At 41.7% G+C, this 27,938-nt stretch overlaps 1 protein-coding gene and 1 non-coding gene across 2 annotated transcripts in view; both read right to left on the minus strand.

Annotated features, from left to right (window-relative positions):
* Positions 1-100: 100 nt before the first annotated feature.
* Positions 101-27,938, minus strand: part of CEP295 (centrosomal protein 295) — a 49,276-nt gene continuing 21,438 nt past the window's right edge. Inside the window, exons 12-30 of the mRNA XM_048949113.1 lie at positions 27,067-27,173; positions 25,412-25,609; positions 24,480-24,577; positions 23,301-24,357; positions 22,467-22,638; positions 22,182-22,334; positions 20,808-21,029; positions 15,495-15,598; positions 11,597-11,735; positions 9,129-9,359; positions 6,928-7,082; positions 6,555-6,708; positions 5,117-5,778; positions 4,154-4,327; positions 3,806-3,923; positions 2,926-3,129; positions 2,205-2,313; positions 1,757-1,856; positions 101-1,229 (exon numbers count right to left, since the gene is read on the minus strand). Coding sequence (XP_048805070.1) covers positions 1,101-1,229; positions 1,757-1,856; positions 2,205-2,313; positions 2,926-3,129; positions 3,806-3,923; positions 4,154-4,327; positions 5,117-5,778; positions 6,555-6,708; positions 6,928-7,082; positions 9,129-9,359; positions 11,597-11,735; positions 15,495-15,598; positions 20,808-21,029; positions 22,182-22,334; positions 22,467-22,638; positions 23,301-24,357; positions 24,480-24,577; positions 25,412-25,609; positions 27,067-27,173 — 4,286 coding nt within the window. The 3' untranslated portion in view covers positions 101-1,100. The remainder of the gene's footprint in view (positions 1,230-1,756; positions 1,857-2,204; positions 2,314-2,925; positions 3,130-3,805; positions 3,924-4,153; positions 4,328-5,116; positions 5,779-6,554; positions 6,709-6,927; positions 7,083-9,128; positions 9,360-11,596; positions 11,736-15,494; positions 15,599-20,807; positions 21,030-22,181; positions 22,335-22,466; positions 22,639-23,300; positions 24,358-24,479; positions 24,578-25,411; positions 25,610-27,066; positions 27,174-27,938) is intronic.
* LOC125688525 (small nucleolar RNA U2-19) lies at positions 11,977-12,059 on the minus strand. Its single transcript, XR_007374783.1, has one exon. It is a non-coding gene; the product is annotated as a small nucleolar RNA U2-19 (small nucleolar RNA).

Genomic DNA, 27,938 nt, shown 5'->3' on the forward strand with positions numbered 1-27,938 from the left:
TTTTTGCTACAGTGTAAAGCTAAAGCAGGGATTGTGACCACATCTGCCTTGTAGCCGAGCGTTACTTTGTCTTTCTTTCTCACCTTGTTACAAGAAAGGAACAACATTCAGACCTGTGAGCAGCCTCTAGAAAAACACTACAGTGAAGATGAGAGGAGAGCCTGCACACTGAAATGAGCCCTCTAGTGTAGCAAGAGGCCTCTTCTTCCTTTCAGCTGTTTGTCCTCTGTATATAGGGGAAGTTGTAACAATTTGAGTCTCTTCAGCAACTGCACTACTTCTAACTAGTGTAAACTGCAATGTATGTTAACTCTTTACAGAGGAGCTGCTACCTCATACTGCTGTATTTGAAATTTGGGCAGACCTGTTGGAAATGGAAATGAATGCATTTCAGGCGTTCTCACCTACTGCTACAACAATCAGCTCTGTGTTAGCACTGCAGCTTAAAACTTGTGCTGTTCTGCCCTTTGCTTCATTTCAGAGCTAATAAACTTTAAGTACAGTGATAGGCTCCCCAGGGTGCTGCTGGTTGAGTCCCCATCCCAGAAGGTGTTTAAAAAGCTGTCTTGAGAGATGTATGTGGTGCTCAGGGACATGGTTTAGCAGTGAGTTGTTACAGCAGTATGGTTAAATTGAGGCTGGAACTGATGATCTTGAAAGTCTTTACCAGCCCAAGCAATTCTATGGACAGTCTTTGCAAGGTGCAGTTAGCTAGTAGAGGGCAAGCTGACATCCACAAGTGAAGACAGTTCTGTAAGTGATGTTAGTCTGTTGGCTTCAGGGACTTTGAGGTGTACATCTGTTGCACAAACCTGTACTTTGTAATGATGATTATGTAAGTGATTAATTACCGTTCGTACTAAACATGAGAAAAAGGGATAAAAGCTTCAGCTTTTTGAAAAGGAATCTTATTGTCACACATGCTATGACCTCAGTGTTTTTCAAAAACACTTTATTAGATGTTTATATTACAATAGTATAAACTCTCTTTCAAACACTACAGCACAAGGCTTTCCTGCAGCGTCATTCTACTCAGTGCTGGTTGCCACATATTAAAAGTAGATGGCACTGTAGAAAGCATCTGTCAGTCACTACCTGAATTAGGTTAATGCAGTTCTTACTGTTAAATACTCTGAGTTGTATCTGCACAGCAATGTTTCTTGGTTAGAGGCTTCTCCTAGTCTGGGTGTTCTCCCTGGCTTCTTGGCTCGTAGTTTTTCCAGCATTTTCTGCAAGATTTAAAATCATGTGAGAATAGCATAGCTCAAGAAATGGTGGTGATAACACCAAGCTGTACAAGTGAGGTAATGCTGCTCTATAACAGAGAGAAGTATAAGAGCAGGTGGAAGAGTCTTCCCAGGGAAGCACCAAGCCTGCTTGTGCTTGGATCACACTCAGCAATACTGTTTGACACGAGCAGCTGGATCCCCTCAGTCCTTTTATTTGACCTCAAGTCACAAGAATTCAGTCTCAGGCTGCTGTCCTTTAGAGAAAACTCAGCCGTAAGGGCTGCGTTGTATTGGCACGCTGCCTTGACGGGGGCGGTCTCAGACAGACTAAGCCAATAGCAGTGCTTGGGAAGTCTCTAAAAGCTCACTGACTGAGCAAAGGTAGTATTCCCAAGAGGCTGTGCTGAAATGTGAAGACCTGGTTCATGGTCTGTTCAGTCATCACTGCAGAATTACGCCTCCAGTCTGACTAGAAGCTAGGGGACATGAATTGACCAGCTCGAGATGCTAAGAGGGGATTACTTTACCTTTTGAAACTCCTTAGCCTTTTCTCTGTTTTTAGCATAAGTTTCCTGCCTTGATTTTTCTTCTTTTCTGATCTTTACTTCTGAAAGTTGATTATAAAGTCTGTCAAAACATTAGAAAAAATACTGTCAGGAAGGAAAGGGGGAAAGCAGGAGTACATAACAGCCTTAAGGGTTTATACTGTCAACTGCTAGAAATTATAGCAATTCTGACTTTACTATCCTCTGATCTGGCATCACTTCAACTAACTTTTAGCTGACCTAACACAGACCCCACTCAACCACTGCATTTGTACACAGGCATTGTTACTAAATGTTGAGTGCAGCTGGGCAGGCTGCCAGTGCTTCCTTCCTGCTGCAAGCTGGGCAAGGGCATGGCTCAGTGTTCACCTGTATAAACATGTACTGTTAGGGCTCATATCAACAACTTCTTCCACTGTTCATGCAGTACCTTGAGGTGCGCTGGTACATTTCAGCTTCTCCAGCCTTCCTGTCTTCTGGAGAAGACACTTTCACTTCTCCTACTTTCTTCAGCTGATTGACAACTGCACCTTTTTTCCCTTTAAAAGACACAAACACAAAATGTATCCTAAATCTTTAATCCAGACAATACATCTATTTACAGTATAAACTACTGCGCCCCAGTAAAAGTTTGCTCAGTTTATGAAACCAATACCAGGTACTAATTGTAAAAAAATCAACAGCTGTCAATGACAGACTTCTTCAGTATACAAGAACTCAAAAGCATAAGAGGTTTCAAAGGTTGAGATAGAACTACAAAGAAAGAAACAGAATTGGTACAGTGGAGATGAATGTTTGTCTTAAAAACCACAGTACCCAATGAGGCTGCTGGCTGTACTTGGAGCAAGTTGTGCTTCTCAGCAGCTGCCTACCAAACCCTGATAACAGGGTTAGAGATGCATTAGTTCACTTAGTACAGTTCTTTGACAACCAGTTATTTTGCAAAGACACATTATGATGATAAATGCAGATAAATGCAGTCTGCTTGCAACATGAGACAGCCAAAGTGGTGAAAAGGAGCTCCCACGTCCCTAAGAAATTAAAGAATACCCCAACTGCAAAAGTGAAGATGCAACACATAGGAAAGGTTTTCTGTGATATTTAAAAACTAAAGCAGTCCTAGCCCACGTCACATGCCCATGTAAACATACCAGGGATAAGACGACCCTCCTTTTGACTGCTTAATGTCTCAGACTTTTTCCTTTGAAACTGTCTGCCTTCTGGCTTTTCATTTTTTCTCTCTCTCTGTTTTATTTCTTCAACTCTTCTCAGGGATTTCTGGATGAAGTCCTTCTTTCTTTTCAAAAAAGATTCTTGCAAACTCCCTGGTGCAGAAGCAGACTCCAGCAGCATCACTGAGAAAGAAAAGTCCAAGCATTTCTCACTTTCTGCAAAGAAACCACCTCTACTAATTCATACATTTCAGTGCATTTCTCCTAAGATGTTGACCAGGATCTGTTTTCACAACTGGTGTCAGGAAGTGACATTTTTGCACAATAAGCAGTAATTCAGAGCTAAGGAATCTAGAAACCAAAAGCAGTACTGCCAAAACAGATACTGCACCAAAACACAAAGACTGGAGAAGCCCCTAACAAATGGTTACAGCCTGGTAGATCCTTTCTTCCTTGTTTCACTATTTATGTTCTATACTGACATCAGAACATCTTTTAACTGCAGAGGTTCCTGACTGATAGGAAACAAACAAGGGAAGGTGCACTACGTACATAATGACAAGCAACAAAACATCACAGGAGTTTCAAAATTAAATATAGTTACAAATAAAACCAAATGAAGTCTCACTAATTATAGCCATTACCATCTATTGCTTAATTATTGCTTCCTACAGGAAGAGACAAGTTATTTCCTTGTCAGTAAAGCACACATCAAACCTGGGCCAAATGTACACAAACAGAGGCCAAACAGCAACATGCACCTGTCTAAGAGAAGTTATATTTTCCAAAGGAGAGGTGTAGTATCTTGCAATGACTTTGTAAGTTAAAACTTCAGTATGTTGAAGCTGCACAGAATTACCTGCAGTCTGATGTGATGGACACTGACCCTCGGTAGCACTGTGGGCTTTGGAAGAGCTGTCAGGCCTTATGAGCACTGAACAAACTGCATCTGGAACCACTGGTAAAAATTCTCTTTTCTGTTTCAAAAGGAATCATTAGTTGAAAATGCAGAAAATACACCAGAAATCTGAAGTAGTCATATAGTACCCTAACATGGACAAGACACAAGAAAAGACAGTCTTTTCCCTTTAGCAGATGCAAGAAAAACACCAGAAATGGATAGTGACAGCATTAGAATGCTTCTAAAAACACTCAAAAACTTCAAAACATTGCAGTCCCTTTGCCCAACAGCTGAACTAAGACTCACCTCAGTCAGAACACTGATGGCAGACCTGTCTGCACATGCTGGGTTTTTTGTTTTATCCTCACTACTTCCCTCTTGGTTCGTATGTTCAGCGTCTGATTCTGCAGTACTGATGTCATTGGAGCTCACAAAAGTGAGTTCAGGCTCTTCCATAATCCCACGCCCTGACTCAGTCTCCTTGCAGGTAGAAGACACAAAGCCTCAGTGTAAAAGCTATGTATCGTTTTATATAATATAAAATATTAAAGTATATAAACGATGTATGCATTAAAATATATTTTAATCATATATATTTTAAAACCACTATTACTAGAAATAGCAACAGCTGCTAGCTTGTAAGAGGCTCATTCAACACAGAAAAAAAAACAGAACCTGCCCAAAGCAATAATGAAATCCAGAAGGATTGCCTTGCCCAAGGTGTTAACTGATGCGTCAAACCAATCCAACGAGAAGTTCAGTGGTTTGGTTTTTAAAACCAGTAAGTAAAAAACAATCCAAAGCAATCAAACCAAGCTCTCTTCCACTCACCTCAATTTAAATCACTGCTGAAATCTAGTTTCAGGCCAGGTTGGTTGGTTTGTTTTAAAAATGAAAAAGGAAATAAGTTTCACAGTTTTCAATTACTTATGCTTTGGTTCTATTATTTACCTCCCAGACTGGATTAAGATCAGTTAAGTAACTGCAGTTTCATGGCCAGGCTGCACCCACTAACATCACTGCTAATTGCTTCAGTGCTGTGATCTAAAAGAGCAAGGACAGCAAATGTCCAAGAAACATGCAAGTCTGAAACCAGAACTATAAAAAGAACATCTGCCAAGTTTTCAGATGTTAAAGATCTAAAATAGCTCAGTAAAGGCAAAAAAAAAAAAAAAGAAAGAAAAAAAAGACACAAACAAGTAAAAACAAGTAAACCACCAAAATACCTGCACAAAACACCACTTACTTTGGGAAATCTGTTCTACTTACCCAGATTGGAATACGAGATGAGCCTGCAGCCACAGAGTTAGAGTGTTTTTCATGTCCTCCCAGGCAGAAAGCATTCTGTTTTACTACTGCCTGTAAATTAACGTCTGGGGCTTCCAAACTGATGTCTTCAGGAATCCTTGAAGACTTCTGTATTTCAAGAAAACTTTCACCTGCCTCCTTTGCATCTGTATTGCAGTGCAAATCCACCTCCACAGCTTTATCTGCTTCAGGTACACGAAATAATTTTTCGGGAAGCTTCAAGTACTTCCTATCAAGTACCTTGACAGGTAATTTTTCAGAAGACAGAATCTCCTTTTTGAATGCTACGCTCTCTTTCAATGCATGTTGAGGGAAAGGCTCAGCCACTGTCACTGGTGTGGTACTGAGCTGATAAAATGATTTTTGTTCTTCCAGCGAATTCAGACTTTGGTTTCGCATATCCTCCACTGAGCACTGCAGACCAACACACTCCATACTCCTCACCAGATCTTCGTATTGTCTGTCAGATGAAACACTGTTCTCACTGCACCCATTTTTAATCCCAGTATTTAGTTCCCAGGAGCTCTCTGACTCCACATTGATGCCTGCTGGCCGAGCAGCATTCTGACAGCGACTGCTCAGAGCAGGTTCCAATTGCAGCGGATGAAAAGATTCTTCCAAACCTGTTCCAAAAAGTCAAAATGTGAGCTTAACACAACCACATTTCAGCTTTAAAGGAATTCCTCCTTAACAGAGCTTTTGAGGAACGCGTGAACATCTGTGCAAACATCTGACTACATCAGATCTCCTCCTCAGTCCTCTTTTCCGCAGGCTGAACAGACCCAGGTCTCTCAGCCTTTCCTCATCCAGGAGCTGCTCCAGGCCCTTTGCCATCTTTGTGGTCCTCCGCTGCACTCCCAGAAGATCCCTGTCCTTTTGCAACTGGGGAGCTCAGAACTGGATACAGCAGTCTAAATGTGGCCTCACCAGGGACCAGAATAGAGGGGGAGGATCAGCTCCCTTGACCTGCTGGCCGTGCTCTTTGTCAGGAAGTTCCATAAATTGAATAATTTCCCCAAACTTACAAAACGAGGAAATGAAGAATTTTTTTTGTAAAACTTATTAATTTCAGCCACCACTGGAATTAATGCACTATCATCATAACTGCTGCACAACATAAGTACCATCTGCTTAGCACCTTCAATACAAAAGCAGATCCTTGCATTCAAGTAATAACTGCTAAGGGAAGACCTTAACATTTTTGAGTTCTACACATTAAAAGATGGTGGAGAAGATGATGTCTAAGAGAGAAGAATCAGAGCTAAAACATTTCCAAGCAGAGCTTATTTAGAAGAATTCCTTCCCAGTTTCAACACAACAAAACAAGCTTTAAGGTTGGTAATTACATATTGGCAATGGATCCATGTTTATAGCATTGATCAGGCTGCACTGTACATACCCACAGTAACATCCTCTTTGAAGCACTCTTCTGATGTACTGTTGTTTGGCTTGTTTGTTTCAAGACTGCCCATCAGACTGCCTCTTTGTATATTCACACTGGAGGTTCTCACTTCTAGAAACTGCTCTTCACTTTCTGTTGCAAACGTTGAAATCTAGCAGCAGAAAAAAATCCTGATTAGGCTTCATTTTATTTTATTTTATTTTATTTTATTTTTAGGAATGAGAAGGATGAAAAGTTAATGGCAACATTTGCTTTCTGATCACATTTCCCCTACAAACAGCAGAAATGCTTCCAGTTCCAGACGTGTAAAAAATTACTAAGGCATTTCATAAAAATAAATTTCAAGTCAAACAGAGCTTTTCTGCAGTACCTTCCTCAATTCTTTGTTGCCCTGTTGAATCTTGTAGTGAGAAATGGGTGATGAAACACTGAAGGCAGGACTTGGTTCCAAAGGCTGAAATAGCCGGTGGCAGAAGTTAGGAAAATGCCTCTCCGTTTCAGGAAAATCAAGCTCAGCTGCTAGAGCTGTAAGAAAAGAAAAGAGGTCATTTTAAAAAAAATGGAAACTGACATCTCCTACCTTGCTTCTAGATGAAAAAGGAGAGGATATAGATTTCCACAGGTGAACAAATGCTAGCTGGCAAAAACAGATCTTCACAGCACTCAACTCCTTCACACTGACACAGTGCAAGTACAACTGCTGCAAGAAAGTGCTGAGGTCAAGAAGCTCTCTGTTAAGCACCTGAGAGACTGCATTAGAAGCTCTGTCCTGGTTTGGGTTTCCCAGTACAAAATGCACACACTGACACACTGCAGCAAGCCCAGTGAGCAGCCACAAGAACGAGTAAGGATGAAACACACAATGTTCAAAGAGAAACTTAAAAACTGGGTTTGTTCAGTTTTGCACAAAGTATTGAGAGCATGGGGGAAGAGGCACAGACATCTCTGCTGTCTATGCTGTCCTAGAAAGAAATACAGGGAAGGTGCAGACAGCCTCTTGTTGAACATACTCAGTGAAAGAAAAGAGGCTCAAGATGATGGACAAAAGATGCAACACAGGAAATTCTGGTTACATATCAACTCTTTGAAAGGGTAGATAACAGCAGGACAAGGGGAAATGGTTTTAAGTTGAGGGAGGGAAGATTTAGGTTGGACGTCAGGGGAAGTTCTTTGCAGAGGGAGTAGTGAGGTGCTGGAACAGCTGCTCAGAGAGGCTGTGGATGCCCCATCCCTGGAGGTGTTCAAGGCCAGGTTGGATGGGGCCCTGGGCAGCCTGGTCTAGTATTAAATGGGGAGGTTGGTGGCCCTGCCTTTGGCAGGGGGGTTGGAGATTCATGATCCTTGAGGTCCCTTCCAACCCTGGCCATTCTGTGATATAAAGAAAAAATTCCCAATTAAGGATTTTAAGCAGGATGTCTGAGTGGTATGAAATTCTTCCATGGGAGATAATCAGAACTTGGCTGGACAAACCCACAAGCAAGTTACCTCTAATTTGAGTGGGATTAAGAATTTCTGGTCTAGATTCATAGAATCACAGAATGGCCTGGGTTGAAAGGGACCACAATAATCATCCAGTTTCAACCCCCTGCTATGTGCAGGGTCGCCAACCACCAGACCAGGCTGCCCAGAGCCACATCCAGACTGGCCTTGAATGCCTCCAGGCATGGGGTATCCACAGCCTCCTTGGGCAGCCTGTTCCAGTGTGTCACCACCCTCTGTGTGAAAAACTTCCTCCTACTATCTAACCTAAACCTCCCATGTCTCACTTTAAAACCATTTCCCCTTGTCCTATCACTGTCCACCCTCATAAACAGCCGTTCCCCTTCTGCTTATACACTTCCTTCAAGTACTAGAAGGCCACACTGAGGTCTCCCTGCAGCCTTCTCTTCTCCAAGCTAAAAAATCCCAGTTCTCTCAACCTTTCCTCATAGAAGAGGTGTTCCAGCCCTCTGATCATCTTAGCGGCCCTCCTCTGGACCTGCTTTTAATTAATATAAAGATTAAAGATTAATATTAAAAACCAGAATCTATGATTCTGGGTTTTCCAACACATTCCTGAAGGAAGCAGTTCAAATTAAAATACCACTTATCACTGTGACAGCTAGTAAGGATGGTTTCATTGTTATGAATCATTAAATGTGCACAGTTAAATAGCACAGAACTTCCACTACTTTGTTATCAGTGATTCTTCATCTATCAACTCCATCTGAATAATATAGTGTTGTGTAGATACTGCTCTAAACTCCTAAATAGAGTTGTACATATGCAAACAATAATATTAGCACAAACAACAAAGAACAATGTTGCTACGGTGGAAGGAAGCTGCACAGAACTAGACTGTGATCCCATTATCTTCTTGGCGCACTACACAATGCTACATGTAGAGCATTGTAGCTACATTGCTACATAAAGCAATGAAGGACTTGGTTCCATTAAGGCAGGAGTTCTGCTGTGCAGAACGTTTATTGCAAATGTAAGCTAAATATAAGGAATACTGAATACACATAATCCTGATTAAACTCCTCATTCTGTACGACAGCACAGACACAAAAGCTTTAAAATAGAAAATACCTTCAAAATGTGTATTGTTGTCTGATGAAGAGTTCAACTCTCCACATTTCTCCAAGATCTGCTGAATCTGACTTCCTTTATCAAGGCACGTTACTCCTTCAGGCAACTCGGTTTCAGGCGCTCCAGGCAGATTCTCCTGCCTCTGCTGCAAGGTAAAAGGCAGCGAGGAGTCCCATGGGCTGCTTGGGATTCTTTTCCAAATTTGATCTTCCATGCTGTCAGACGACAATCCTGAAATAAGAAGCTAGATGCTCACATACTTATATATAAAGCATCTACATGAATTCACCTGAAAAGATGCTGCTTAATACCCTTAAATGCCTGTAACACCTTTTATTATTACTTTTTAATTTATTTATTTATTTTACATCCCATTGCAGATAGAAGTGTCATAGAATCATTTGTGTTGGAAGGGATTCCCAAAGGTCATCTGGTCCAACTCACTTCCATGAACTGGGACACTTACAGCTCCATCAGGTGCTCCCAGCCCTGTCCAGCCTGACAGAGCAGGGAGGTGACCATCCCTCTGTACTCAGCTCTAGTGAGGCCACACCCCGAGTACTGTGTTCAGTTTGGGTTCCTCACTACAAGAAAGATACTGAGGCCCTGGAGCGTGTCCAGAGAAGGGCAACGAAACTGGTGAGGGGTCTGGAGCACAAGTCTTATGAGGAGCAGCTGAGGGAGCTGGGATTGTTCAGTCTGAAAAAGAGTGGGCTCAAAGGAGACCTTATTACACTCTATAACTATCCGAAGGAAGGTTGTGATGAGGAGGGGTTTGTCCTCTTCTCCCACGCAACAAACAGGACCTGAGGAAATGGCCACAAGTTGTACCAGAGGAGGTTTAGATTAGACATAAGGAAGAACTTTTTCTCTCAGAGAGTGGTCAGGCAACGGCCTGGAATGGCCTCCCAGGGAGGTGGTGAAGTCGCCATCCCTGACAGTGTTCAAAAGGCATCTGGATGAGGAGCTACGAGATACAGTTCAGTAGCTTGTGGTAGCAATGGTAACAGGAGGATGGTTGGACTAGATGATCTTGTAGGTCGCTTCCAACCTTGCAATCTTATGATCCTATGACCTTGTGTGTCTCCAAGGATGGGGCATCCACTACCACTCCGGGCACCCTGTTCCAGCACCTCACCACTCTCACAGTAAAGAACTTCCCCCTGACATCCAACCTAAATCTTCTCTTCCTTAGTTTGAAATCATTTTCCCTTGTCCTGTCTCAACAGACCCTGCTAAAGAGCCCGTCCCCTTCTTTTTTACAGCCCCCCTTTAGATACTGCAAGGTCTCCCCAGAGCCTTCTCTTCTTCATGCTGCACACCCCAGCTCTCTCAGCCTGTCCTCAGAGGAGAGGTGTTCCATCCCTTGGAGCATTTTTGTGGCCCTCCTCTGGATGCGCTCCAACAGCTCCACATCTCTGCTATATTGAGGACTCCACATCTGGACGCAGTGCTCCAGGTGAGGCCTCACAGCACAGTGCAGAGGGGCAGGATCACCTCCCTCGCCCTGCTGGCCGTAGCCGCACTGCTCTGGATGCAGCTCAGGATATGGTTGGTTCTCTGGGCTGATGGCAGACTGCTGGCTCACATCCAGCTTCCCATCTCTACCAGTGCTCCAAAGTTCTTCTCAGCAAGGCTGTACCCTGTCCTTTTGTCTCCCAGCTTGCACTGATAGTGGGGGTTGCCACAGGCCAGGTGCAAGATCTTGCACTTGGATTTGCATCATGAGGTTCAACTGGGCCCACTGCTCAAGCCTCCTTTAGGTCTCTCTGAATGCCATATCATCCCTCAGTTGTGTCAATCACACCACACAGCTTGGTGTCAATCCTTTAATGTGACCTTGAGCATCTTTATGACGTAGGACAATGGCTTTATTCCTGTTTAAATAGAAGCAACCTAATATAAATGCAACAAAATTAAAGGAATTGTGGAAACCACAAGTGGGTTCCTGGTTAGCACACCAGTCCCTCTTTGTCTCTCCTCTTACAGAAGCAATCAGAAAAGATCTTAATAATCACTGAGTGTCTGGAGGAAGCACAACCAGACTTGAAAAATGCATTCATGTAGCCGAGTAACCAAAACCTTAATGTTACTTTTTAAAAAATTTCTTCAAAAATAATCTTCAAAAATTGATTTATAAGCACCAAGTAACTGATACACATATATGGGTGTGTCTGAGATCAGATACGACTCAGATTAAGACAATATTAAACCTTAAGTAAACACACAGGACACTATATCATCACTTCCAAATCCATCTCATGTATTTGCAGGTGATAAAGTTGCTATACATCTTATTATAATATGTGCATTCCAGCTATGCTCTGTAACATGTACTATAAATTCTTAAGCAAAGTTCCACATCGTATTTTTTCCAGAAGAATTTATGTCTAATGAATTAGATCCATTCTGCTATAAAATGAAGAAAACATCAGTTTTTCCATTTATGAGAACAATAAAACACTTACCAGTGTCAACAGGGCTGACATCCAGGGTTTCAGTAGTCAAAAAGCTTCCAGTGGAAATAGTTGAGGATAAGTCACAGGGTATTGCTTGCGTGGAAGCCTCTGAACCTACATCCATGGGCACTACCTTAGAAAGTGCTTCCTAGGAGGAAGCAACATACAGGTTACCATGTATTCAGACCCCCATAATTGAAACCACAATCACAGATTTTATTCTGAGCTCAGTTCAAGTGTAGAAGCCTTCATTTTCTGCAGTCAGGCGAATGAAACTCATCATTGCTCAGTACACAACACTCACATCCAGTCTCCCAGACACAATTCCCTTCAGCAGCCCTCCCCCCAACACACACACACACCACGCACACACAGACACACAAGAAGCCTCTCAGAACTACCTACAAATCATGACACCCGGAAGATTATTTATCTTCTGGTGCTCAGATTTGGCTATTTCTCATCACAGACCCACTTCAGTAGAACGGCAGATCTCAGAGGAATAACCTGTAAAACTCAGGAACGTTCCAAGTACTTTCAAGACTGTGACTTGTGAATACAGGAGAATGACTGGAGAGCTTCATTCTACTTTTATGGTTAAATATATGTCAAATTTCCTAGAAAACTGTATTCCTTAATTTTGAAGCTCTGCAGTCACAGAATAGAGACAGAGGGCTCTTACTTTCAAATTTTGAAGGATGAGATGAACATTTTACCTCTTCCAAAACTTTGAATTAAAACACATCAAAAAAATAAAAGATAAAAACCTAAGAAGCCCATTCCTCATACTATTTTTCATTATATATTAGCTATAAGTATATTTAACATACACTTATACATATATATATGCACTGTATGCACAAATAGTGTTGTATATCTATGAACAGTAATTTTTAAGCACTGTTTTTCAGCTACTGCCAAAATAACAGGATCTTTGGACCAGAGAAAAGCAGTGGATCTCCTTGATTTTGGAGGGGCTTCTGATACTCTCTCTCTGTTCTTGTAGCAAAATTTGGGTGTTACAGTCTACAGGGATGGACAACCAGACAGGTGGAAAACTGCTGGCTGATCAGGCCCAGAAGACAGTAACCAGCAGGTGATACTCGACCTGGAGGTGGGAGAATAACTGGAGCATGACCAGCATCTACCCTGGAACCTGCCCTCTCTAACACCTTTGGTAAGGACCAAGAAGAGGCAACAGCATGCTCTCATTTGAACATCGGATGCATTCAGTAGCAGGTCTGACATCCAGGGGGGCCTCATGAAGATGAGACCTAAAGGAACATTATGAAACTCAGAACGAACAAACACAGTCCTGTACCTGGGAAGAAACCATGCATCAGTCCAAGCCAGGGACTAACTGGGGAGCAGCTCTATAAAAGAGGATCCAGGAGTCCTGGCAAACAGCAAGCTGCACACAGTGTGCTCTGCCAGCAAGGAGGGACAGCAGCATTCTGCACCGTATAAATGGGAATGCAGCCAGTAAATTCAGAGAGACCATCTCTCTTCGCTTGGTGCTTCTTATACTGTATCTAGAATCAATGCCCAGTCTTAGGCCTCCATTATAACACACAGACTTTCACTAAGAGCCACCAAAATGGTCAAGAGGGCTGGGGCACTTCTCCCTGGTGAACACCAAGTTGAACATGAGTAGCAAATCCTTTACAGCAAAGCAGGTTCATGGTATCCTAGGCTGCATCAGGCAAAGTATCACTAGCAGCTGAGGGAGGTGATCCTTCCACTTTACTCAGCACTCGTGATGCCACACCTGCAGTGCCGGGTCCAGTTCTGGGCTCCCCAGTAGAGGAGAGACCTGGACATACCAGAAACCACCCAACAAGAGCCATTAAGACAATTAAGGGACTGGAGCACCTCTTCTGTGAGGACAGGCTGAGAATTAGGATTCTCTTTCCAGAAAAAGTGGCTCAGGATGAACTTGTCAACGTCTAAAAATACCTGAAGAGAGTGTGCTGTAAGTATGAAACCAGGCTGCTGTCAGTGGTGTCCAGTGCCAGGACAAGAGGCAATGGAACACAGGAGCACCTTCAGAACACCAGGAAGCACTTCTGAGCTGTGTGAGTGCTGGAGCACTGGCACAGGTTGCCCAGACAGGTTGTGGAGTCTCCTCTTCGGAGAACCAGGTGGCTTCTGAGGTAATCCCTTCCCACCTTGACTGTTCTGTGCTCTGAGGAAGGAGAGCTGGTGCGGTCATGTAAGAGACTATACTGTTAACTTCTGTGTCTCAAAGCTTGCTGGGGACACAGATGGACTTGTTCAAGTCCCGAGCAAGGATTGTGAAATCCTTTGTTTGAAGGACACAGATGAACAAGTTCAGGCAAGTCCTGGGCAAAGGTTGTGAGATCCTTTGTCTGGGGGAACGCTGATGGACAAGGCCAGGGGCAACGAGAGCGAGATGAACTGCAGCTGAATAGCTGTGAAGTGCTCCTTTGTGTGGGCTTATCTCCGGATGATGGCCATCTCAGGAGGTACTCAATGACTCTTGCTCGAGGCCCATCCTTGTCACGTAGGCAGGAGAACAAGGAGGATTAAAGAGGAACTGAAAACCATGAGGATAGGTTTCTGACAACAGATTCCTCATAAAGAACGGGAGGTTTCTGACAACAGATTCCTCATGACGAACGGGAGGGTTTTCTGACAAGAGATCCCTCATGAAGAAGAACAGAGAGGAAGTCTGGAAGATAGAGGGATTCCTGAAGATTGAGGTGATTCCTGCATACTGTCGAATTCTCCTGAACCTGCTGCCTGACCGCTGTTGCTGCTTCAAGAATTGGCTCCTTGACTTCCTCGTCTACCTGCCTGCTGCCCAAGGCCGGTCACGCTGCTGCTCCCCGTCTTCTGCTGCGTTCTGCCCGGGACCTTCAAACACCGTGCAATGGGACGCTGCTGGATCCTGCTGGTGACTCTCCCCGCTTTACGCAACTCCTGCTTCTTTTCCATCTTTTCTATCGCCCTCCTTCCCTTCCCCGTCTCCCTGATTAGGTCTTAGTAATAAACTGGATGCAACAACATATGAACCGTTGTTTCTTAATCTCACACCGGGTATACAGATATTAAAGAACCTCACCTCCCTCCTATAAATTGGAGCGAGACAGGTCAGAAGAGAGAGCTTGCAGGGGGAAATTAGCAGCAGCCTGCCAGGAAGGTAGGTAGTCAGGAAGGGTACTGAAGTCTGGAACAGTCTGCCCAGGGAGGTTGTGGAGTCTCCTTCTCTAGAGATGTTCAAGACCTGCCTCGCTTGTGGTACTAATAGGAATGGGAGGGTGGCTAAACTAGATGATCTTGCAGGTCGTTTCCAACCTTGCAATTCTGTGATTCTGTGGATGCCTACTTGTGTGACCTGGTGTAGGGAACCTGCTTTGGCAGAGGGGTTGGACTCGATCTCTGGAGGCCCCTTCCAACCCCTACAATTCTGTGATTCTGTGATACTGAGATGGGAGTCAGGCCCTTCAGTGCTGCATGTCTGGAGGGCAAATACAATGGGCATGAATTGAAGAAGCAAAGGTTCATAGCAGTTATAAGGAAGAACTTTTCCAACAGGGCAGTTAAACAGCAGAACAGCTCACATGCAGGACCTGTAAGCCTCCACATTTGGAATTTTTCAAGATCCTACACAATAAAGCTCCGAGCAACCTTGTCTGATTCCACAGATGTCCCTGCTTCGATCAGGAGGTTGAGATAAGGACCTCACTAAGTCCCTTATAACCTGAATTACCAGATGACTGTACTAATTCCTACCAACTCATGAGCATGCTGAGAATACAAGTTAAAGTTACCAAATGCCTAATTCAAGTCTACAAAAATAACATGTTTTTCATTTTTGCACAGCATCCTTAAAACACATCTCAAAGAGTAAAATCACATTACACATTTACTCTGGTTGACTGACCGCACGAGAGCTTCCGAACGATGGTGCAGAATGCAGTGTGCCCCCTCCAACTGCAGCAGCAAGAACTGGGACATCGTGAGCCACAACAGAATCTTGGGAGTGAGCTAAAAACAAATTCAACAGAAAGCAGTTCATTGTTAGTGCTTTTTTTTTTTCCTTTAATTGCCCTTATTTTTTTGGAACACCAGGTGGCAGTAATACCCCACTGCTGCTACTCTCACTGCTAGCGCACTGATTTTGCCCATTTCTTACCTTTTTCTTCTCACTTTCTGCACCATTGCACCACAGTTACTGATTAGCAAGACTGCTCTTTGAAGAGCATGCATGAAGAGCTATAAATGCATGTTTTGGCCTTGAAGGACAAAGTACATCTCTGGTAGTGTTACTAGAATCATTTATTGGAGTGGAGAAATCTTTCTGTCCTCTACTATTAGAACAATTATGAAGAAAATCGGACTTCAAAACTAAATAAGAAAAACCAGAAACATGAATTGTCTAAGTAATGCATGAATACTACCACAGAAACGAACAACCTCTTAGACACAGAAATAAGATGAAGATCTGTGGGAAAAGTACCATAGCAGCACTAGAAAAAAAAAAGTATGCATTCAACACTGACAAGCATTCAGGTCTGGCAGTTCTTCTAAGACCTTAAATCAACATCCAGCAGCAAACACTTCCATATTCTTGAGTATTATTTTTCAAGGAAAACGTTAAATATCAAAACGAAGTTGCAGTTAATAGAAGCAGATACGTTTTCTCCCAGTTCTACAAGAATTAGCACAAAGACATTTCAAATCCCCAATTCTCCTGACATTCCTAACAAGAAGCAGTGGTAAGAAACAGCTGTAAAACACACAGAAACTGGAAACAGACCACTTATTTTAAAATGAAATAAAAACTGAAATGCTGAAATAAGCTACCATGGAAAGCCAGAAATTCTCATTTTCCTGTTCACTTTACATCAATATTAGATATTTCTATGAAATAAATGTTTTATTTCATGAAGGACATCAGAGTGACAAGAGATGATACTCGAGTATCCAGCACGGTTTTGTATATATATTCTATGAAGAGCTACTCTACAAACATTTCATTCCTATACTTAGTAACTTGCATTGTTCTGTGATATAAACACAAGGGACAAACAGCAGCAACTTCAAGCTATAAACCCAAATTAATAACTCATTTCAGAGTAAAAAATACAACACACGCACACCACCTGCCTTTATTACAGTACCATCCTTAAAAGGCTGCTCTTGGTGACTCATAAAAGAGGTGGGTTTTTTACTTTTTTATTTCTCCTTCCAAGCTAATAGCACAGAGTTCACATTGCTCACAGCTTCCCGACATCTGCACGGGCCTCTCATTTTAGCTTGGCCACCAGACAGTGACAGAAAGAAGTGCTGCCTGAAGCTGAAGGAAGAAGCAGCAGTAGTAATTTTAGGACGCAGCTGAGAGACCTGAATGACAAATCACGCACAGACAGTGAAAAACAGATTAGCCCAAACCTTATTATTAAGAAGAGGAAAAAGAAGTCAGTAGTTGTACTCGTTTCTAAATTGGTGAAGGGTAAGACTGTCTGTTGTAATAATGAATTAGGGACAAATATTTGAGATTATTAAAAATAAACTGAAGTCTTAATCTCGGGTCACATGGAAAATAATCGTGCTTGGAATAACACCTGCTTAGGGCAGCAATACATGAAAATGATCACATCTGGAACGCTGCCCAAGGAGACTCCTAAAGGCTAAAGGCAGGGATGAATGCAGAGAAGGGCTTGTTGATATGCAGGGAAGGAGAACTGTGAAAAAGTTGCATGCATCAGGTCTAGTCACTGTCTTCAAGACGATTTCCCTAAGGAACTGAGGTTTGTGTGATCAAACTGCCTGTCTCATCTGTGGGATTACTCTGCAGTTCCCTATTAACAATGTACATTCTATTAGCCCTTTTTAATTCTTCTGCAAATTGAATTTAGAAGAAGAAAACTCCAATATGTGAAGTTCCTAACTCACCTTGAGAGATACCAGTGCCATGGTAAGAGGAAGCAATCTGAATCAGTGAGGCAAACAGTCCAACATCACTAACAGCTACCCATCCCCCCCTGCCCAGCCTGTGCAGCACCTGTATCCACTCAATGCAGAGGTCAGGGATTCATGCCCCCTTAACCAGAAGCAGTGCTCAAGATCCCCTCTTTCCCCCTTTGCACCCACATGTGTCTGCATCTAAATTTAAGCAGTTTTTTTCCCCTCATCTTGTAATAACTGAAGAAAATGAACAGTTACAGAAACTTCCCCCAAAATTTGCCTGTCACTCAGCGACAAATCTCATACACCAAACCAAACAAGCTTTGTTGCTGAAGCACCCAAATTGATTTACCAAGTTTATCTTCATGAACCTGCACACCTTTAACCTTTTTACCTTTAACACTTTGATGAAGCAAGTGAACAGCCATTAATAAGATTTGTGCACATCAAGCAGTTCTACAATCACAACATAATACAACTTTAGGCTGCAAAGGTGCACATTATTTGAAGGAAGGTGGAAACCTCCAAGAATAAGGTCACAATCACATGTAGAAAGCACCCATTTGCTCCTATCTTTGGAGAGACAATTATGTCTCCTGAAAACACATGAAAAACTGCAAGCATGTTCTGGTCAGAATCAAGTAGAAAACTGAATTCACTGCTACCATCATAAGTTACAATTTAAAATGCACCTTTAAGTTTACCATAAATTAGATCTTCCTCCTGAAAAACTGTGCTAGTTTCTCCAGGTGGCACGAAGCACTACATCTTCAAGTCATGAAGAAGACAATGGTGAGTTTCAGGTGTTCTTTGAACTGCTCAAGAAGACAATCCCAGCAGGCTTTTCTTTTGCTTTTCTTTTCATTAACTAAATATGCATGTTTACATGAAGTTTCCTAATCTTTTTACATAAATTACACTGTTCACAGATCACACTAATGTAAAAAGACACTAGAAAACAATATTTAATGTTAATGTGGTGACCTAGCAATGTTGACTTACAGGCTTGAGGCAGAGTGGTTGGAAGACAGTGCGGAAGAAGTGGATCTGGGGGTGTTGGTTGATGCTCACCTAACCAGCAGTGCACTCAGGTGGCCAAGAAGGCCAATGGCATCCTGGCTTGTATCAGCAATAGTGCAGCCAGCAGGAGCAGGGAGGTGATCATCCCTCTGTACTCAGCACTGGTGAGGCTGCACCTTGAGTGCGGTGTTCAGTTTTGGGCCCCTCACTACAAGACATTGAGGGCCTGGAGTGTGTCCAGAAAAGGGCAACAAAGCTGTGAGAGGTCTGGAGCACAGGTCTTACAGGGAGTGGCTGAGGGAACTGGGATTGCTCAGTCTGGATGAGGCTCAGGGGAGACTTTATTGCTCTCTACAACTGCCTGACAAGAGGCTGTGGTCAGCTGAGGGTTGGCCTCTTCTCCTGTGTAAGTAGAGACAGGACTGGAGGGAATGGCCTCAAACTGCACCAGAGCACGGTCATGTTGCATATTATGAACTTTTTTTCCTCCGAAGAAGTGGTCAGGTGCTAGGATGGGCTGCTCAGGGAGGTGGTGGAGTCACCATCCCTGGAGGCGTTCAAGAAACACTGAGATGTTGTACTACTAAGCCATGGCTTAGTAGGAAAATACTGAAGGTACGTGAATGGCTGGACTGGATGGTCTTGGAGGTCTTCTCCAACCTTGGTGATTCTATGATTACAGAACTTATTCTAAAAACACAAGCCTTGTCTCCAAACGCTGTTAAAAGACAAATACTTAAATTATGCATATCTTTAAACTTCAGTGATATTTCAAACAGACTATTTTGAGAATTAAAAGAAAAAACTGATAGAAAAATCAGCTTACATGTACTGATTTAAAGCAACTCTGATCCCTAATAAATCTTACTTGAATTCCAAAGGATGTCTCAGCACAAACCAAACTAAAATTTACCCTAATATTTGGGACAGCATTGAAAATTCTAGTAAAACCAGGAGGTGCATGTGACATAGCTATATTGCTTATAAAGACATATAAGGGCAAGGTGCTGAAAACAAGTGCTCTGCAGCCCCAATAATGTATTTATTTTGAATAGATACTGAAAACTCCACTGGATGTCAAGGTGCTGTCTACTTGTTTTCAGCTTTACATGGCTCAAGTCAGCGTTTCACAGAACACAGAGCAGTTCACAGCAAGTCAGACATCCCATCTGCCAACTGGAACTGCAGTAAACTGCATTTCAATCTGCAAGAAATTTTAGAAGCTGTAAATGCACTGCAACTGAAAGCGCTGGAACCCCCCTGTTCACTTTACCCCAAGACCAAAGAGACAAACTGAATTACTACAGGCAGGAAAAAAACAGCTGACTCCACTTGTTAGGCCAAGTATTCAAAAACCCTCTCTCTAACCTGCTTTCTTCTTGTCCTTTTGTAAGCCAGTTAAGCCACATGCTTGAACACAGCCACAAATTGCTGTATTTATGATAACCAAAACAACTGCTTTCAATTCATGATATCAGATTAACATTGTTGCACATGGACACAATCTAGTCTAAAGGCGTAATCTCTAATTAAAGCTCTTCACAGATTAACAGAGCATACCAGAATTAGTTTTCTACCAGTTGATTCTTTCTAAGTTGCTTCTTTGCACTAAGGGTAACAAGCAGCCTTTTATATTTCGTCTCAGTTGTACTTTTAAGCAACTCCTTACAAACAGAGATCTCCCTGTGGCTGCCTATCAGTGCAGTAACATCCACATTTCTTTCTAAGCATGAATCTCTTGTGTCTTCAGAAGGAATCACAGAGTACTGATGCAGGCACACCATTGGTCTGCTCCAGGTTCTCAGGTGAAGGTACACACCTGGGCACCTCACATGTACTCTGGGAAGAAGTTCTCAGAAGAGCACAACTTCTAATCTAGCAATTCACTCTGTACACGCATGAGAGTGTGCTGCTACAATTCAGCTGCTACAGCAGGACAATCAGGTGATGCAGAAGAGGTCTCTACAGACAGCTCCACGAGTTACAGATTCACAGTGCATGCTTTGGATGAAAAACTGCTGACAGGCAAAGATCCATGGATTATTGCTACAGTGGTAGTGGGTCACAAACAAACAAAGCAAAATTAAAACTCAGTCCTAAGAGGCACTTCCTGAAATATCATTTTTTACAATCGAAATTAAACAGTATTTAAATAGCACTCTATGATCTTCAACAAGTCAGGTCACATCCTACAGATAAACAGCAGTTAAATCAGCAGTACAGAATGGTACTCACATAGGTCCCAGAAGAAAGAGGATTTCCTCACCTGAATCATAGGAATTTTCAGTAGACAACAGCAGCAGCTCTTGTAATAATCCAGGCTGTTTGCTTTGCCTCGGGCTTTCAACAGAGATTTGCTGCTCATAGCCTGTTATGCTCCCAGGTGACCTGCCTTCTTCACGAAGAGCATCACCATAACATTTCCTATGCGCAAACCCCCCAACACTTGAAATGGGAGAAGGTTCTCCACCACCAGAACCTGTTTTACCTGAATTTAAAACAACTCATCAGTTCAGGTATAGATACACAATGTTCTGCACTTTATGAAAGAACATTTTAAGGTGGGTATGCTGTTCTACAGAAATAATCTGCTGATTTTGCTCAGTGTTCCATGTAAGCTAACCATACCAGGTTAGCAAATCCAGATACAGCCTGTCTTCTCTGCTTTGGATTAAGATCTCCTTTCTCCCCAGTGCTCTCTCCTCACCAACAGCCCTTTTCAGCCACTCATTGCAATTAAAACACTTGGTGATCCTATGATTCTAAGCTTCACCTGGCCTGTAGCTACTTGAATTGTTCTGCTTAATTCTTTTATGAACACTAGCACAGCATTAAAACATGCATTACATTTTAGTTGTAAAGAGACTTGAGGGAGAGGGTAAGGGGAAAAATCAAAATTTACATTTAGGAAACATGAGTTTGTTTTACCTGTCACTTAATGTTGCTTACAAAGCATTACTAAGTACTGCATACAAATGGTAACCAACATTCCTAGAAACTGATGATTGCTTTGCGTGGTTTTTGTCTGAAATTGTTACAGGATGGTTTGTAATTGAAAAAGAAAAAAAACCAACAACTATAGAGCTTGTCTGAAAACTTCTGCAGATATTTGGTGCCAGCTCCTTATTTATAAGATTTTAAAGAAAAAGAACTTCCATCAGCTGCTTTTGCATATTCTCTTTACAAATAACTGATACATTCACTTCTGATTCAACCCTCAGAATGAACAAGATATGAATAGCTGCATAAAAATGCAGATCCTCTGTAGGGTCTGAGTAACTACACACAGCTTTACTCTGCACTCAGGCTTCTATCTTTGCTGCTAAAGACATTTTCAGCATAGAACCTGCAAGTCTGATATGTTCAACAGAAAAAAATCAATCAGTCCTGAAATTACAGTGATTTTTTTTTTTTTTTATACACTTCTTCTAAGCTGACACTGATAAAGAAAGCTTTTCTCAACTATAATTCCCTTGAAAAATATTTAAGTTATACCTTATGGTAAAAGTATCAGCTATTACTTCATTACCAATCACCTCAAAAGCTTCAGAGAATAATTACTTCCTCCAATCTATACTCCTAAGAACAGAAGCATTCATACATTCTATATGTATACACACGTTTTATACTCATATTTTACCTGCAAAAGAAACGTTGCAACTCCTTGGTGTGTCTACTTCTGGAATAGCACTGAGTTCGTGCTGTTCCAAACCGAGCCCCAACTTCACTTTTGTCACAGGAGGTTTGGAAAACCTCCTTTTCTGTTCTCTATGCAGAACATTTTCAGGCCGTTCTGTAAAACAAGGTTTTATGGTTTAGGTTCCCCAGGCATGTTACAACATACCTATCAAATCAGCTTGGGCAAATGAAGAGAACTCCATGAGAAAAACAAAATACTGTAATAAAACATGCCATCCAGCCTTACCAATCTGCCCAGCTAGACTGATGTACTGTGAAATCATTTCATCTCTGTCAAATTTACTCATGTCACAGTTCTCTTCCTGGTAGTTTTCTGAGTCCTGGAAAAAGTCACTCTTACTAATCCAGTGAGGCCTTTGTGGCTCTGTCATCACTCCATTCATGTTGCTGTGTCTCACCTTAAGGGGAATAAATAAATAAACAGCACCAACAGCACTCGCATTTATAGTCATTAATTAAGCCAGCCTTTTGGTGGGTGCACGTTTCACACTACTTTGCACTTTGATAAACAAGCTCAAGTGTGCATTTTGAGAAAGTTCAAGCACGCAAGCTCCACCCCTCGCACAGCTTGAAGAAGCATTTGGGTATACAGATATCCTACTTTGCTCTACAAACCAAACATGACAAAACATTATTTGTTACATTTTCAAGGCATTTGTTAGATTCTATCACAACAGTCAGCATTTTTGAGAATAAAAATTCCTAAAAATTCTGATTTTTCCACTCCTAAATTCAGGAATTTTAGCTGTATGGAGACTGCAATAGTGCAGCTCACTGCAGCAGCTCTTTTAACCCAAAGCCTCCTTACCCAGAAATGAGCAAAATTCCAAGTCAAGATTGCAACTTCCAAAACAAATTTTTAATGTGCATACAGAGCTTTTTGAAATAAAAGGTTATAGAAAAGGAAATTTAATTAAGATGTTCCTAATTAAAATTTCCAATACAGTAAATCACTTGAAGCTCCCAACACTCTATGAGATACTTTACCAACTCCTAGCATTCACTCTACAGTTTTATCCCTTACTGATGACTCACCAAGCAAAGCACTTACAAAGCTTACCTGCTTGTTCAGAAATTCTTCCAAAGCCTCTTGTTGTTTCTGCATCTGTTCCCTCAGTTCATCCTGTTTCTGTATAAGTAGTTGTTCTTGTATTTTTTGTCTAGAAAGAAGAGCTTCTCTATGTGCATCTAGCTGCTCTTGCAATTCCTTCAAATACTGCTGCTGAGCTTGGATGCTTTCTGATGAGGCCAACATTCTGTCCCTTAAATTCAGTATACAGGAATAATTCAACAAAGATGCATCTCCACTTTCTGATACCAAGGATTCCTCAGTGCCTTCTTCGTGACATAAAGACACAGGTCCAGAAAGAGAACTGGGCTCAAGGCTTGTTGTGATGGGGCTCTCTGCAGACTCCTGCTGACAAGCCAAAGAATCAACTGTGGCCGCCTGCACTATAGGGGATCCTTTTGTTGCCGCCATAAGGGGTGTCAGAGGCGGAGGCTCTTCCTCAGCTTGTGCTTGCATTTGATGGTTAGACCATCTGAGGTCTGATTCCTTAAAGTGCTCTGTTTCTGAAGGCTCAGAGGAATGTTCTGCAGGTAAGGCAAATCTAACCTGTTGTACACGTGCTTCCAGTTGTGTTCTGGCTGGAGAAACATCTTGTGTGACCAACGCTGATGGTAAATGGAACACAGATGGTTCTCTGACCTCACCGTTGGAGATGTCCAACATTCCCACTTGTTCCTGCAAAGAATAGCTCCGTGGCAAACAGATCTCTCCAAACTTCAAATTCGATGGTTCTAGAGAACGTAGGTGCCTACCAGGATAAACACTGTGCATTTTCTCTCCATGTTTTTGTGAAGATGCATTTTCAGGAACATTGCACATGTTGTAGGGAAGAGGTAGTGACAGCGTGTGGTCTTCTGCAGGTGATTGGGTCTGCACAGACTGCATGCTCTGCCTCTGTTCAACTGGTTCTGAGATAAGCTTTAAATTAACAGAGGTTGTTTCCACAGAGCTTAAAATTTTCACAGGATCAGTCAAGTATCTTTGCTTCAATTTATTCTGATATTCTTGTAGACGCATTCTAGCTTCATTGATTGTCTGTTTGTGCAGCCTAAACAGAAAGAAAAACCACATCTTTCCAGACCGGTGCAGAGAGTAACATCATTTGCAATAACCAAAGCAATTCCAATTATTTTGAAAGAGGAAGGTCAGAACTTTAATAAAGCAGTTTACCTGTTTTGTTGTAGAAGACGCTGTTGATAATTACGAATCACCTGTAAGTGCCTGTCTTCTCCAGGACTTCTGGTTTCTGGCACAGCAGTACTTCCAGACTAATTGAAAATAAGTGATTTTAAGTAAAAATAAACAAATAACTCATAGAAACAGTTAAAGCAACAATCTCAAGCTTATGTTCATTCTCTCAAGAATGCAGAAACCACTCCATATCACTGCTTGAAGTCTGTGAGCTTTTGGCCTCAGGCAATGAAGCTAAAGCAGTTTCTGGAACACACAGCCTACAGCTACAGTCCCTCTTGGCAAGTCTGGCATCCATCATCAAAGTCAATGGTGCATGTAGGAGCTTAGCTCAAAGAGCTAAACTACCCAGCAGCAAATTAAGTGAGCAATGATCCAGCACGGCTGCCTTTGTAAGGCAAATAGATTCTTTTCAGAGTGCACATTGTGGAAATGGTTCAAAATTTAAAAAAACAAACAAACAAACAAACCCCTTTCTCTTCACCCCCTCAATGATCTCCCCTTAAATTAAATAGATATTTAAGAGTTAGACAAAGACAAAAATGGATAGGTTTTTTTTTCCTAAGATTATTCTTCCTTGAAAAAGGATATTTGTATGTGCATCCTCATTATACAGCTCTAATCAGGTTTTACTAACAAGCATTTTATACAGATACGTCCCAAGGCCTTGCAGATAACCCAGTATTGAAAGTCTTCAGTGGTAGATATAATGCGATATAAAAGTATCTACATTAGACAAAAAAGTTACAGACTTCAGTACTGTTCAGAACAGTTCTTATTTGTGGCCTGAGAAACAAAAACAAGGTCTTCATTAATAGAATTTCAAACTGGCAATTGGAGCTCTTGGTTCTATAAAAGAAAAACAACTGAAAACAGATCCCAGCCCAAACACCCCATTCACAGTTCCTCACCTCATGTTCTGCTTTCTTCTGTTGATCTGTAGAAGGAACACTGCAGCTGTGTACTGGCTGACTTCTCTCTTCCTCCTCCTTTTTGTTCTTAGCTTCTTCCAAACAGGTTTGCATTTGGATTTCCAGATGTGCCCTCTCTTCTTCAATTTGTTTCAGCAAGGCCAGCTGTTCCTGTTTTTGTTGCTCTATTTGCTCAAGCTATTGGAAAAAAAAACAACAAAAGTGTCTCTAGAACTCCAGGAAAAAGACCCATACATCTGTACATGAAACTTTGTTCCAACTTCTAACTCGCAGCAAAAATTGTATCACTTATGACAGGCTTTTTCAAATTGTAAGCAGCCACTAAAAGCAGTGCTGAAGCTGTCAAGAATCATTTTGGTAGCGACTGAAATTTCTAATGGCCCCTTGATCCATTTACTATTGCACAGTTATCTGCCACTGAACGAACAGAATGGATAAAAATCCAAATCTAATTACTCAAGAAGCATCATAATTTTCCAGAGGCTGCAAAGGAACTCCTTCTTTTGGATTGAACTCAGAAGTCTATTTTGCATTTTACAGAACTTCTCATCAGAAGTTCAATGCATTTAAATGCTAATTCAAATCTTACCCAACTTCTGAAATGGCTCATGTACCACCACTTTAAGAGCACTCCAGAAATCTCTCAAGTGTTTTGTTTATTTTTAATCTCTTTCCAAGTATCTTTCATCTACGAATCACTCACAGCCACACGAAGTAACAGCACGTACACTTTCAGAATGGAAGTGAAGAAAAATTTCTAAGTAGTAATGAAGGGAGCCCAAGGAGAAGCTGGGAGCAGTTAACAGAAATGGAAACATAGAAATATATACATCTGGACACGTGTTAAGTGGGAGAAAACATGTTAAAGAAAGTAACCCCACTTCCACAGGAGAGCAGCTGCCTTTTGTTCTCCTCCTCACTAAAATATTATTCTGTGAAATTTATTTCCTGAATTTCTGTACTTTAAAACTACAACTTAAGGTTGCAGTGGGACCTGAAATTCAACTTTTTTTTTTTTTAATTAATAAACCACCACATAACAGCTGGCAGGTCTTTATCTAAGATACAGTGAAAATATAATTAAATACGTATAATACAGATACATAATGCACATGTCGTTAACAAAGTGTTCATACAGATTGCAGAAGACATTCTGCATTTGATTTTATAAACTGAGAGACAAAATACTCAAGGTTTGCAAGCTTTTTCTGTCACTGTGCAATCCTACAGACTTTCAGATACGATTGCACAGGGCTAGAAAAATCTTCACAGTTCCATACTGGTGACGACCTTTTCCTTAAGCCAAAAAGGTGCTACCTGACAACTGGAATTCTTACTTAATCATGGCATAGAATCCTTTGCCTGCAGTAGCTGTTAAGTTTTACAAAAGAATTTTTCTCCACACTATTGTACATTCCAGCCAGCATTCGCTAATTGCTATAAAATAAAAGCTACTACACAAAGGCCAAGTACAGATAATGCTGCAGTAAAAGTTCCTTTAAAATGTTAACAGTATGCTGAACGTGTCTGTTGCAGCTTTAGAACCTGAAGCATTTTATCACCTTTATTACCTTCTGTAAATCACTTCATTTTACATCATAACCAAGACAAAAAGTATATTCACTCACACTTACCCACTGCTGTCTCTCATTTTCCATTCTAATTTTAGCTGCTTGTTCTTGAGAATGGATTAGAACTGAATTTTCAAGTGCAACTCTATGTTCCAACATCTCGTCAGACTCTAAAATACATATTATTGCACTATAAATGCACCCAGAAAATGATTCATATCTTGTTTACATCTTGCTTTAGTTTCCCAAGCTCTCAAAAGGAAAAACGCACAAGCAGGCAGCCTTGACAAGATGACCATCTCCATCCTCTCAGCTCATCTCCGTGAGCTGGAAAGATCAGGTTTTGCATTATTTAAGTCATTAATGGCCCTTTATCACGTGCCATTCTTGGCTATAAAGAAATCACCAAATCACAGAATGGTCTGGATTGAAAAGGACCACAAAGATCATCAAGTTTCAACCCCCTGTTATGTGCAGGGTCACCAATCACCAGGCCTGGCAGCCCAGAGCCACATCCAGCCTGGTGAAAGGCTCAGCAATGAGCAATGGCTCAGTTCTAGCTGAATTCAGCATTGGTTGTTTTCTAAATCACTTGGTAGCCTGATAGCAAAATCATCCTCCCCAGGTATAGGAAAAAAAAAAAAGCCTTAACCTCTAAGAACAAAAGGAGGATATAAAGCCAGCACTCTCAAGGCAAACACAAAAGCACAAAAATCAAATCTTCATGCACATTCATCACCTTCAGCACTTACATAACTAAAATAGCAACACAGGGCGGGAAACTCCAAACCAAGAGGAGCTACCAAACAAAATGGGATGTTTGACTGTTGTAAGATCCAGTTTTATACTGAGACTTTTTGGACTGGTGCGTTCAGTCCAGGAAAAATCCCTCACTACAGACACGTCAGCTCATGCCTGTCAATCATTTCTAGCTG

Source organism: Lagopus muta, chromosome 1, assembly GCF_023343835.1.
Source record: "Lagopus muta isolate bLagMut1 chromosome 1, bLagMut1 primary, whole genome shotgun sequence".
NCBI classification, from domain to species: Eukaryota; Metazoa; Chordata; class Aves; order Galliformes; family Phasianidae; genus Lagopus; species Lagopus muta.